This window comes from Prionailurus bengalensis, chromosome B1 (assembly GCF_016509475.1).
Source record: "Prionailurus bengalensis isolate Pbe53 chromosome B1, Fcat_Pben_1.1_paternal_pri, whole genome shotgun sequence".
Lineage (NCBI taxonomy): Eukaryota > Metazoa > Chordata > Mammalia > Carnivora > Felidae > Prionailurus > Prionailurus bengalensis.
The window spans coordinates 18,658,689-18,672,625 of record NC_057344.1 but is presented as its reverse complement, the minus strand read 5'-3'; the positions used below and the strand labels follow the sequence as shown (position 1 = coordinate 18,672,625).

General features: G+C 41.6%; 1 protein-coding gene across 1 annotated transcript; it reads right to left on the bottom strand.

Moving 5' to 3' along the window:
* Positions 1 to 4,200: 4,200 nt before the first annotated feature.
* On the bottom strand, positions 4,201 to 10,972 carry TRIML1 (tripartite motif family like 1). Its single transcript, XM_043559451.1, is given in 7 exon segments — positions 4,201 to 5,084; positions 7,064 to 7,139; positions 7,141 to 7,225; positions 7,404 to 7,426; positions 8,678 to 8,908; positions 10,091 to 10,186; positions 10,430 to 10,972. Coding segments are annotated over 7 exon segments (1,488 nt in total). The 5' UTR covers positions 10,856 to 10,972; the 3' UTR covers positions 4,201 to 4,533.
* Between the last annotated feature and the right edge of the window lie 2,965 nt (positions 10,973 to 13,937).

Genomic DNA, 13,937 nt, shown 5'->3' with positions numbered 1-13,937 from the left:
CACAAAATATAATTTACTGTTAAAATTAGGTAATATATATTCACAAGTGTGAAGGTCAAAAGGACTTTCATGAAAGATAAGAAAACAATCCATAGATCTAGGTTTTCTTTTTCTTCAATTGAATTTTATGTTAACACTTTTCCCTAAAATAGTGACACCTACCTTAAAAATATTTCAAAGATTTTGGTGCCAATGTTTTCCATATTCCACACAAGTTTTCTGTGGCTTTCTGTGGCTTTATGACAAATTGCAAAATTGACATATTGTGGGGTGCCTGGATGGCTCAGTTGGTTGGAAGTCCGACTTTGGTTCAGGTCATGATCTCATAGCTCATGGGTTCGAACTTCACGTTGGGCTCTGTCCTGACAGCTCAGAGCCTGGAGCCTGCTTTGGATTCTGTGTCTCCCTCTGTCTCTGCTCCTCCCCAGCTCACACACACACACACACACACACACACACACACTCTCTCTCTCTCTCTCTCTCTCAAAAATAAATAAACATTAAAAAAAAATTTTAATTGACATATTGTGTAAATTGAGGAAAAAGAAGGTGGGGGGAGACTAACAAAAATTCATCATACACCATGGAATAATTGTTTTTCTGTGTTCTCACATAATCATCATAACACATAGCTATTTTTCACATCTTTGAGAAAACAAAGGCTCAGAGAGTTAAAAGAATTTGTCAAAGTGGGAAACAGTTACCTTGCGGTAAAGTTGAATGTTCCAGCTAAGGGCTGTGTATTTCAAAGCCCAAGCACTACCGCCCAATTTCTCCCAGGGTAGGTTTTTGTTTTTGTTTTGTTTTTTAAATAAATGCAGTGCTTCTGGCAAGACCATAGGGCAGGGGGAAACATGTTCTCTCACTTGTCTCAAAACGGTGTGTCTGCATCTTCAGTGTGGAAATGCCAGTGAGCAAAACCTTCCAGACTACCTGCCGCGCACATAAAACTTCTGTAGGGGAGTGTATAACCTGCAAACATGCCCACAGGATCCACAGGCGGCTCTCCTGCCTGCAGGAGACATTGGTGAATAATTAGAGATACACCCAGAGGTTTATGTACATGCGCATTCATCGTGGTGTCGTTTATAATAGCTACCAGTGGAGAACAATCCAAATGTCCCAGTGGGGGAATGATTAAATAAATTAGGGACATTCATATAATGACATCTTACTGCCATTAAAAATCATAGTTTCCAAGACAATTGCATTTAATGCATGATCCTTTATTATTCCTGGATACTGGAAGACAGCTATAACAAACACGACAAGGCTAATTAGGAAACTTTTAATATGGACTACTTACCAAATAATATCATTTATTAAATGTTTATATGATAGATGTAATTTAACAAAATATGCTAATTCTTAGAAAATACATGCTTATATATTTAGGGATGAAAAAGTCTTATTCTTAAGAAATATAAGAAAGACGCTCACAATAGAATATTAAGATAATTAATTTTCATGTGGCTTAAAATATATATGCATAGAAAAAAAACAAAGACTAGAAAGACACACACCATAATATAAGCATTGGTAATCTCTGTATAGTGAGATCCTATGCAATTTTTAAAATTTTAGCCTTTGTACATTTTATCATTCTGCAATTTTCCTACTGGGGCCTACTATTATTCTGTTCCCACATCTTTAAGGTATATGCACAGGGAGAAATTCAAGAGTAGAGAAAGGTTGATTGGGCACATCGCTGACTTAAGTCAGTAAGAGGGCCTAGTAAAGCAAAAGGTGCCCACGTAGGTACTGGGAGCATAATAGGTCAAAGTTACATTGTTGGGGGAGGGGTAATTAGGGCAGGAGGGTATATAAAGACCTCATCTGAAGAGCTAAAGGAGTTTTACTGGTAAATTAGATCTCAGGGCAAAAGATGTATAATATTTTATTTTTAAGGTACTCTAGGACAAGTCAAGACAATTTTTTTTAAAAATGAATAAATCAAATTGCAACCTTGTATGGAAGATCACTCTTGATGTCCTCTGCCCTCACAACTCGACATACCCCTTCTCCTCTAGCTCATGTCTAGAGGGACATGGCCATGTTTCCGGATTCCATTTTGGCAATGTGCACGACAAGAGGCTACTTGTGACTTGCTAGCCCCCTGGGGAAATTTTCCACTCAAGAAGGGTAGAAGAAAGAGATCTGGGAAGGAGAGAAGGAGTCAATAGAAGAGACAACAGGGTAGCTTGAGTATCGGTCCCATGTGGGACACCATTCACATTTAAGAAAATGTCTGACAGATGTTCAAAGGCTGAGGCACAGAAGAGACCAGACCCTGGTCTCATACAAGGGGATGAGTTTGTCAAGCAAGGGAGTGCACCTCTCAATTGCTCATTCCGCCCACTCTCCCTCCCATCCCCATCACTACATGTGTTTGGTGTGGAGTTTATATCCAGAAGCCTTGGGTGAAAATGCCTTTGCAACTTTTTCATGGTTGTTTATGCAAAGTCAGCAGAGTAAGAATAGTATAGATTCAATCTTCCCCACATAGGCGATCAGTGGCAGGCCCAGGGCAGACAATGATCCACATGGGATGACTTTGCCAGAGGAGAAAAAGTAGGCTGTTTTCCTTGATAATACCAGCCCCTTTGGGACAAAGGGAAAGAAAAGGAGCTATTACCTTACACCACAATTTAATGTAATGCATACTAAGTTAAAATATACGACCTTTATATTCATTTCTAAAAAATCAATGTGGGGTTTTTTTGTAATTGAGAAAGCTGTAGACCAAATATATTTGGTGTTTGCTATTCATAATTTGTTCCTTAGCTTTTTGAGGTGATAAATCAAGAAATAAAATGTAATAAAATAAAAAATGGGGAACAGAACAAATTGTTCAAAGAGAGTGTGATTGGTTCTCCATCACTAGAGTTTTTGGACTCTAAGTGTATGTGGTGTCAGGGTGAAAATGCAAAGAGCGAACACAGAGAACAGAAGAGGGCACGATTCGGGACCCAAAGTCTAGTTCAGATCTGCTCCGATGCCTGTGAGGGCACAAGATAAAAATGCATAGGTTTGAAAGACAAGGCAGATCTAGATGAGTGAGAAAGGTGGATACCAACCTTACAGTAAACCAAGTTACCTATCCTTTCTCCCTACTTAGCTCCCTCCCTCTGGTTGTCTATGCTAATTAACAGATTCAATTATCAATTTTTCGCCCAACTGAGTCTCTAATTTAAAGACAAAAATCTGTGTTAAACATGTTTCTTAATAATCATGCAGTTGTGTAAGGGTTAAATCCTATCAGTTTTCTTGTCTGCGATTGAAAACATGGGCAGTGACTTCTGTGAGTGGGAAGAGGCAGGAAGGGGTACCCTCTGTGATTGGTGCCATTCTGCAATGCAAGCAAGGAAGGATTCAAACAAACAAAAAACCTGCAGGGACAGAGCACTAAGAATGGGCAGCCAAGAGAAGGTCGGTTCACAGAACTTTCTCCCAAATCCTCACATGTTGGGATGGAATAAGTAAACTTGATTTCACCTTCCAGTGATTAAAGCCTTTTGCTTATAGCAAGTAGCAAAAACACATAAAATACCCTTATAAAAAATTCAGTAAAGTCATTTGGCACCTATAGCATTGATACATTTATTGAATAGAGACTTTGTTCTGTGATCTTTAAACATATTCACAGAAGGTTCCAGCCTCTTGTGGTTGTGGTAAACATGAAGGATAATGATGATATTGACACCTAAATTTGCAGTATTCTGAACATATAAGCCTTCCCGAGTACAGATACTCCAGGCCACATGGAAAGGAAAGAAAAGCAACTTTTCAGTGGAGGCTGAGTCATGAGTCCCTCTCACCAACCCTGGAAAGGAGAACCCATGCACTTCCTCCCACCCAGAGGAGTCAGTCTTGTCCCAGCACGCAGAGCTCTGCACATAGAACAAAGACATTCAAACAGCAGAGTTATTAGGGTGCCTGGGTGGCTCAGTGAGTTAAGTGTCCAACTTTGGCTCAGGTCATGATCTCACTGTCTATGAGTTCGAGCCCCCCATCAGTCTCTGTGCTGACAGCTCAGAGCCTGGAGCCTGCTTCCAATTCCGTGTCTCCCTCTCTCTCGGCCCCTCCCCCACTCGTGCTCTGTCTTTCGCTCTTTCTCTCTCTCTCAAAAATAAACATTAAAAATATTAAAAAATATAAAAAATAGAGTTCTTTAGAGTCAAATAAATAAATACACTCAAAAACATGACATACATTTATAAAACTGGCCTATGACAGTGGGATCAGGGATAATAGGGGCTAATTCTTTCTCTACATTTTCAGTGACCAGCATGTATGCGGGACAGTCTAGATAATGAATTTGGTCAAAGACAGGATTTGATCAGCCTTCTATGGTGTTGAAAGTTGATTGTCCAACTTGGCCGTTGATTGTGGCTCAAGTTAACAGAAAGCCTTTTCAGGGGCTTTCCTTTAAGATCGCCCAATATTGATAGTGTCAATGCATAAATCATCTTAATTAATAATCATCTGTTGGTCTTAGACCTCATCCTTGGTGAAGGCTCGGGGGCATGTCCCTCAGACATAACTGTTCAGTGAGCAGATGGTAAGAGGGCCCGTGTTCGTCCCTTCATTTGGGAGGCAAGGGGAGAAGATCGGCCTGAGAGCCTCTTGGAAAGAGGCTGGAGGGAAGCTGTAGATGAGGGACTCATCTGTCACGTTGTAGAACGCTATGTGTCCAGACTCGTAGTCTAAGAAAACGCCAACCTTATGCACAGGCTCTCGGACGTGTTGACCTTTTAAAGGTGATGAGACCCAAAGACTATAATCTTCTCCAATTTTTAAGCCTATAAGTGAGAAGAGGTCCCCAGGTGGCTTCGGGAGATTGCCCTTTCGGCTCACGGAGTCCTTGCAAATGCCCACTTCCCACTCGGTCTTGTTGCCCACCTCCACCTCCCAGTAGTGTCTCCCACAGGTGAAGATCTGAGCGCCCAGCACAGTTGCAGACTGGTCAAATCGTTCTGGGTTGTCGGGTAAGTGCTGTCGGATTCCTCCATGTCTCACGCTTTTCAGATCCTCAGACAAAACAAGATAGGCATTGGCTGTAGCTGGATCCAGAGTTATGTCCGCTGCAAGAGGAGAAAAGAATGAACCCCTCGCATTCTTGAAAACCCTTTTACATATGTGGAATTTTAATTAAATTCTTAGTTTCCAGTCCTATTTTTAAAAATATGATTTAGGTGAGTGTGGTGAGGAGTTTTGTTTCACTGAGAACAGAATCTCTGAGCCCTTCTCTCGCTGTTTCACAAACACTGAGAGCAAATCTCTGAAAAGAAACAGAAGAGAGTCATGTGGACAGTGATATTTAGCCTGCCTGAGAGGAGAGAGAGAGGAATCGCTGATATAATGGAATGGAATAGAATAGCAGGTTTCTGTTTACAGCATAGCTTTAAAACTCAGAGCTATTTATCCACACGGGGCATACTCTGTCATTTGTATTCAGTTGAGCCAAGGCTCCTTCTGATTCTTCAGTTTGGGTGGGAGAGAAATAGAGGCAGCTATCCTTTCTGGACTTCTCCTTAGGTGCCAACCATTTTCTGTACAATATCTCATTTAATTGTGGCATTTCCCCCCCATTGTATTTATTTATTTATTTATTTGATGTTTATTTTTGAGAAAGAGAGACAGAGTATGAGCGGAGGAGGAGCAGAGAGAGAGGGAGACACAGAATCCGAAGCAGGCTCCAGGCTCTGAGCTGTCAGCACAGAGCCCGACACGGGGCTTGACCCAGGGCTCGAACTCACAAACTGCAAGATCATGAACTGAGCCGAAGTCAGTCGCTTGACCAACTGAGCTACCCACGTGTCCCTTCGCAGTTTTACAAAAGTGGAAACTGAGGTTCACAGAGGTTTGGAAACTTGTCCAAGATTACAAAGTTACTGAGTGTTGGAATAGCAGTTCCCAGTCAGCATTTTTCATTATGTCATGCTGAAATGCAGCCTCCTGTGAGATTAGTGAAACCACCTGTGACCAGTTGATAAGTGCACTGTGAACCAGTGAGAGACCCCTCCTTCCCATCTTCTGAGAGGAGGTCACAGAAGAGGCTTCCAACTTTCAGTGGCCTCTCAGACAAGATTAAGTGCCCCTACCATGTAATTTCATACTTTTATTTATAGATCAAATTCTAATCATCACTAATTATTTGAGATTAATGTCTGTCTCCTCAGTTCCACTGAAAGTTCTGTAAAAGCAAAGGCAGGCCTGTCTTATTTATCACTATAAGAAAGCTGAGAGTTTAATAGCATAGTACCAGGTACATAGTTGGCACTTATCAAGTATCTACTGAATCCAAAGCCCGTTAGACTTTCCTCTGAAGGTCAGATTGTCAACAAGATAAAAGTTAAAAATGAAGGCTGAATTCTCTTCACGATAGCTAGCCTAAATATCTAGAGCATTCTAAAAGGATAACTTGAATGTTGCCTCATTGAGATTAAGAATTTAAGTAGTTTTGGGGCGTCTGTGTGGCGCAGTCGGTTAAGCGTCCGACTTCAGCCAGGTCACGATCTTGCGGTCTATGAGTTCAAGCCCCGCGTCGGGCTCTGGGCTGATGGCTCAGAGCCTGGAGCCTGTTTCCAATTCTGTGTCTCCCTCTCTCTCTGCCCTTCCCCCGTTCATGCTCTGTCTCTCTCTGTCCCAAAAGTAAATAAACGTTGAAAAAAAAATTAAAAAAAAAAAAAGAATTTAAGTAGTTTTTACCCTCACAAGAACAGAGGGAGAAATGCAGAAACCCCTGAGGAGGGGTGTGTGTGTGTGTGTGTGTGTGTGTGTGTGTGCGCGCGCGCGAGTGTGCGTGTGCGCACGCAAGGGGATGAAATAGACAAAATGGGACAGTAAAAACAAACAAAGGAAGTGCCAGGAATCCTTAGAAAACACAGGTAAGCGAACCCTCAATCAAGTGTGCTTCTGTCGGCTCCAGAACCCAGACGGTCTGTGGCCTCAGCCCACCCTGAGGGTTCGCACAGACTCACGGCGCCTTCACTAGAAGCCTGGCACCCAGATGGTGAGTATTCTGTCAGAGGAAGCTGCCGAAAAGCTCAATCTTGCATACCCTCGTACACACTGAAGTTCAGTCTGCAAATCCCTGGAGGTTTGACAAACGAGGCTGACTTACTGCTGAATTTTTTTTAGCATCTCCCTCATTCCAGTGATGCGGCACAGACTCAGTTCCGTGGCGGCCGCCTCTGGACACTGGAGCAAGAGTGGCTCACTCCTACAAGAGGGCAGAGACAGTCACTCTGTCTGCCCTGCGCAGCCCGCAGGACCTGTTCCAAGCTGAGGGTCCAGCTTGATGTTCCCCAACAGCATGGACACTCTCCTCCCCACCCTAACAAATGTAGCAGCAGCATACCCCTGTGTCTCACATAACTGAACACAGACTGGAAACCCACCTTTCCAGTGTTCCTTTCACATCCTAAGGGGAGAAAAGAAAGAGGGTTAGTATCTGTGCCCTTTTATCTCTAACAAAGACAGAATCCATTTGGGATCTAGTCCTTTCTAACTTCACAGAATCCACTTTCCATGGCTGTAGGACACCTTGCGTGGGAGAGCACGGGGTAGGGGGAAAAAATCCCCAACTTCCTCCAAGGGTGGGTTCCTGTGCACAGGAGAGGGTTCTCCTAATGGCTGGACTCTCTTGTCTGTTCCTCATATCAACACTTGGTCAAGAGAACCTGATGCTGACAAAAGAGCCAAACCATCGATCTTGTTATCTGGTGCCTCAGGGAGTCAAAGATCAGCAAAAGGGAAGTGGGAGAGCTGGAGTAAGCCTGTGCGCAGTTGGAGTGCGTGCTTTGCTGGAAAATCACTAAGTTAAATAGCATTCTGTGGGGGCATCCGGGAGGCAGAGGTGAGGCAGCAGCTGGCTCACACAGCCCACGTTTACAAAGGCCCCAGAGAATGCAGTAGTAGCTCCGGGAGGCAACAGAGCAAAGGCAGTGAACAATATGGGCTCAGTACAGAATACCGTGTTTCGACTACATATTAGCTATTTGATAGGCAAATTACCTAACTGCCAGAGGTCTGAATTATTAAGTAAGAGCTACTGTAAACCCACAGGATAGATTACAATCACCAAGAGTACATAAAACAGTATTTAACTTCATCAGGTCTCTGTGAAGATGAAATGTAGTGTGCCAGCAGCACATAGTAAATGCTCATTAAACAAAATAACTAACGAAGCTGAAGTTGCAGACCGGCAGGCACAGCAGAAAATGGAGTCATCCTCAGGCTTGGTTTGGATAGCTGTTCTACTGGGTTTTGTTTTTCTCTGCCTCTTCAGGACTGTATTTATACTATGGAACATTAATTCTTTTTTTTTTAATGTTTGTTTTTGAGAGACAGAGAGCACAAGCAGGGGAGGGGCAGAGAGAGAGGGAGAGACAGAATCAGAAGCAGTCTCCAGGCTCCAAGCTGTCAACACAGAGCCCAACGTGGGGCTCCAACCCATGAACCATGAGATCATGACTTGAGCCAAAGTCCGATACTCAACGGACTAAGCCACCCAGGCACCCCTCGAACATTAATTCTTTAGGAAAACTATGTTGGGGCTGGAACTTAGTTTTTTGGGTAAATAAACACTTATTTTTGCATGGCTTGAAATATTATGGGCTACGACATGTTGTTGTTGTTGTTATTGTGGCATTGATTTTCCCAGAATTCTTACCTCAAAAGATTCTAAAGTGGAGCGCTGACAGGTGGACTCTATCTGCTCAATCATCTTGCTTAGGCTTCTTATTTGCTGGGTCAGCTTGATCTCATTGTCCCTCAACTTCTTCATGTTCTCCCTTTCCTCCTTTTCCAGTAACTGGAGCTGTAGTTGTTCCTCCTCCTTCAAAAACTGGTGCATTTTTACATATTCTGACACAACAACCTGCTTACAGGCCTTTGTCTCTTCCTGCCATCCACACACACGCATGTGTGCACACACACACGGGAGCAATATAATAAAGTTAGTGACAGAAATGCCTGTGTAGACTTTTAGTCCTAGTAAAGTCCTAGAGTTCCACTGTGACACATAATCCATATTCTATTAAGTAGTTGGGGGCTAGTGTGATATTTTAGGGGGTATGTGTGCTATAGATACAGTAGCAAACAAAACCAAAATGTCTATTCCCAGGAGACTGTCATTCTACTGGGGAAAAAAATATAAACAACAATTATGATAGGTGGTGATCCATACCACGATTAAAAAAAAAAAAAAAAGCAAAATTGGGGCACCCGGGTGGCTCAGTCAGTTAAGCATCTGACTTCAGCTCAGGTCATGATCTCGCCGTCTGTGAGTTCGAGCCCCATGTTGGGCTCTGTGCTGTGGTTCAGAGCCTGGAGCTTGCTTTGGATTCTGTGTCTCCCTCTGCCTCTGCCCCTCCGCCCTCACACTCTGCCTCTCAAAAAATGAATAAATGTTAAAAAAAATTTTTTTTTAAAGCAAAATAAAGCAAGGGCAAAAATATGAAAATAAAGTGTATATTCATTTATTTAATAAATATCCAATAAAAGCAGACATAGGATCACATCCTAGAGATAGAGATACATATCACAAATACTCCGCTTTGAGAACTCCATTTATTGGGAGAATCAGATACATTTTTAAACATGTGACTCAACATTTAGGTCTTTGCAAGACAGCTCACGTTCAAATCTGTGACTAACTCAAGCTTTTGTTTAGACGTACTAAACCAAACTATTATTTGGCCTTTATTTTATCTTTTTTTTTTCACTTTCTTTTTATCCCAAAGCATTTGAGCTATTCCTTTTTATTGATTTTTGATCCTCTATTGTCTGTAACTTGTAATTTTAAATAATTATCATCAGAGCCATAATGGAGGTAGCCACTAAGTTGTATAGGTGTATCCAGAAGAAAAGAAAATAAGCAGGCCTGGGGATGGGGAAATTGTTTGAAGTGAGTCTTGGGATTCCCAGGTGGACAAGCAGAGGTACACAGCCCAAAGTAAAGGCACTGCATATTGTAGGACAGGGATTGGAAAATTTGGTCTTTTTTGCCTGGTCTTTCACTAGGTATCCCTTTAGTCTCCCTCATAGAACATATACAAGATCCAAAAGTAAGACAGATACTGACCTTGCACAGTGTTACTCTCTCCTTCTCATGGGATAATACAACCTGAGTTTCCTTTTTCTTTTTACGCAAAAGATTTAAGATTTCCTGGAGTTTCTCCTGCAATAGAAACAAATTCTCTGTGGCAAATGAGCAGAGCACCGGGTTGTGAAGAAGACTTGAGGACCAATAAAAATATGATGAGCGGGACCTAACACAAGGAGTGAAGCAGGATCCACACCAAGTTTGGGGTCTGGTGCCTGGAGACCAGGACCCGTGATTGTCACCAATAGAGAATATTATGGGCATAAGTGATGGAACGTGGTTTGTGTTCTGAGATTTATATTGAGCAGCCAATCTTACTTTGTGACGCTCCTCAGCCTCACTGGAGGGATACAATCTGTTTATTCCATGACACTGGGTTGAGAAAGCGTTTACACCCTCCTGCTCATCAGAAAAAGCCTTAGCGACTGCCAGCATTCTCCCAGAGCCGCCTTGTCCGCCCTCGCTCTGCAGCACCTGGGATCGGAGCTGTTTGCCGATGCCAGCCAGCCTCCCCAGACGCTCATTGGGCTGGAAGTGTGGACTCTCCAAGGCCCTCCAGCACTCAGGACAAGATAAAGGAGTACTGTGTTCCTCCCAGCTCCTCAGGAGACACACCAGACAAAAGCTGTGCCCACACTCAGTGGTCACCGGGCTGGTGAAATAGTCCAAGCAGATGAAACAGGTCAGTTCTTCCCTGAGATTCTCCATCAAATCTGCTGTAGACATTTTTACAAAGAAAGACATCAAGGCAAGGTGCTGCCTCTATTCCAGGATTAGAAAAGTCCTCCCTGAGGTTCTATTGTTTTGAGTAACAGGTGGGTGGTCAGTTTCTATGTTGTTAATACGAAAAACTCTTACTCTCCTCTGTGCCTGATTTCACCAGTTGACACATACTCTCCCAACAAAAGGCCAATTATGACTTAACGTGGAACCCTTGTACACTGGGTTCATCATCAACCCCAGACTTTTAAGGAATGTCTCACTGTGCAAGCAACATACTGGATACGGAGGGTACTTGTTTCAGACTTTCTTCAAGAGTAGGCTATTATATGTAAATAGCACCAGAAAAACAATCAAGGACCTTGATCTTAAGCTGAAAGGTTAGGTAATTTGGTGTGAGCCATTACAGAGATTTAAGTTATAATGATCTCTAATAATATCCGAATTGGAAATATGGCCCATTTAGGAAAACTCCACTAATGGAATCTAGTTAAGAAACCGAAGGCAGAAAATCGTAATACTGATCCCTTCTCTTGATAGGCCCTTTTATGTGCTTGACGAAAGCCTAAAATATTTTTCTCCTTAATCAGGTACTGTGTACTTTTATTTAATCTTATTCGTCCCAACAAAATGAGAGCAAGTCCATTGAAATGTTCCCTGACTTTAAACGTATAATGGATTATCAGAGTTATATTTAGTGCTCTGCCCTGCAGACCATGATACCTCTCCACCACCACTGAAGGCATGCAAAACCTCATTATTGTTGGAAGTTGCCTCAAGAGGCCATAACGCTATGGACTGAATGGGGGCAAAAAAACTGTACTTCAGAATAAATGTAATTTTATTCACTTATTTTCACTAGGTCTTCTTCAACCCCGTATCAGTTCTTACTGAACAGGTATCCAATGTGCAAATAGTCTCAGACCTATGTGAAACTAAATGTCTAGTATGGAAATGGTGTCCAGTGACCATTGAGATTATTAGTGCCTTACTCTATAAATCTGTATTGCCATATGCTCATGAGGCAGCACTTGTCATGGCCCACGACCCGCTCACTGACTGCCAAAAAGTGCAAACTTAAAAGTTTTTCCTTAGAATCTAACCAGTTTCTCCCTCCCATTGAGTTCATCATACCTTATTTTTGTTCTTATCCTGTCTTGTGCCAGCGTTGGCAACTATCCATGTGTCTGTATTACCTATGCTATTTCATTAATTGCTTTCTGATTTTTGCAGTTGCCACTGATTCTTCTTCCCCACTTACCTCCAACAGATGCTGGGTGTTTTCCTATCTTGAACTTTTGTAAAAAGAAGTTTTCTGGAAGTTTCCTCCATTTTTCTTCCTCCTAGTCAACACTCATCCTTTTGAAGTTATTAATCCAAATGTTTTCATTGTATGTCCTTTGTGTAACATTTGTGAATTACTGAAATGAGAATTTTCAAAAACATACAACAACAACAACAACAACAAGTAACACAGCAAGTTATAATAATTTAAATAGAAAGAGAGGAAGCATCAATTTGGGGTCATGAAACTTCTCTCTACTATTTAAGATTACTTCTAGCCTAGTAACTGAGGTACAGCTTCACAGTATTTTTTAGGAGTTAGTCTTAAGTAAGGGTCTTGCAAAAAATAAAATCTATAATAACATTAACTGCCTTTACTGGAAAAAGGATTTATGAACTACCACCTACATTCAGTGTGTTATTCCCACACAAACCCAGAAGGAGCCTTTAACATTGACCAGGACCATTAGAATAAGCCTTTCAGTAGATATATGGTTCATCACAGATACTGTATTCCAATTTGGAATGGGGAAACCGACATGTTCTAAGTTAAAGTCACACTGATCTGTTCCATCCCACGTCCCTCTTCTAAGCAAACTCCTTTAATAAACTCCTTAATACAATAACCATATCTTATTCATCAGTGACTAGAAGAATTATTTGCATATAACAAGGGCTCAACTTATTCGTAAGTTGTAAATGAAAAAACAGAGGAACTATATTGTTATACAACCACAGTCTTTTATCTCGCTGGAAACCAAGTAATTATGTAGTCCAACTACCATGTATAGATGGTGAAGAAAATTGAGACAAATAAATTGAGTTGATCACCTGACTACTTGCTTACTACATGAGTCAGGTTGGGACTGGGAAACCGGGCCTCTGTTGTTCATACGCTACACTGCATCTCATTTGTTGACTTGTGAGTGGATGAAATTTTCCAGTTATCTCAATACAGTGAGTATTGCTAGAATATTTCAGAAGGAAATTGGACAGCTGTTATTATGGTGTGATGTGACAGGTATCTGAAATCACTGGCCACACTCCTTATTGGGGATGCAGACTTCTTTACCATCGCTCACAACACATTTGACTGAGCTTAGTTCATAGATGAAGAAATTCAGAGATAACTCGTAGACAAAGAGTGAGCCAGCCACCCCAAAATACATTACACCTACCCTTGGGGCACTGCACTGTCAGACATGATTTCTGAGATCAACAGCTCAAATAGCTTCTTCTCTGACCTGTCTCCTGCTGTAGAAGTGACAGTAGGGATACACCGTAAGGTCTCCACAGTCACAACTGTCATCCACATGCTATTAGGGTTGGAGCACACAGAAAAAGAGAAAGTTTAAAGATGTGGTTAGAGCTTACTTATTGATGAAGGCAGTGGACTAGATGGGGACTTATTGGAAAAACATACTGCTTGAAAGCCTGATTTTAGAAATATGTCTGTCATTTCATATCAACAACTGGTTTGGGACAAGTGAGGGTAGCCATCTGGGAAAAAAAGAAGAAAAAGACAAAGTTGGATCTCTACCTAGTAAGTTATACCAATGTGTGTTCCAGATGTATGTATGTGTGTGTGTGTGTATGTGTGTGTATTTTCCCCACTCTAGTCGTGAATTTATACTCCTATTATTTCCCTTTGTATTGCTTTTTTTTACTTCATTTATTTATATTATTTTATTTTTGAATGTGTTTGTGTTCTAGATCACCCCACATCTATTTAGCAAGTAAGGAGCATATTTGTTAAATATGTGGTCAATTATTGTGTCCAAAAAAATGAAGCACATCATAAAAGGAAATAATTGGTAACATA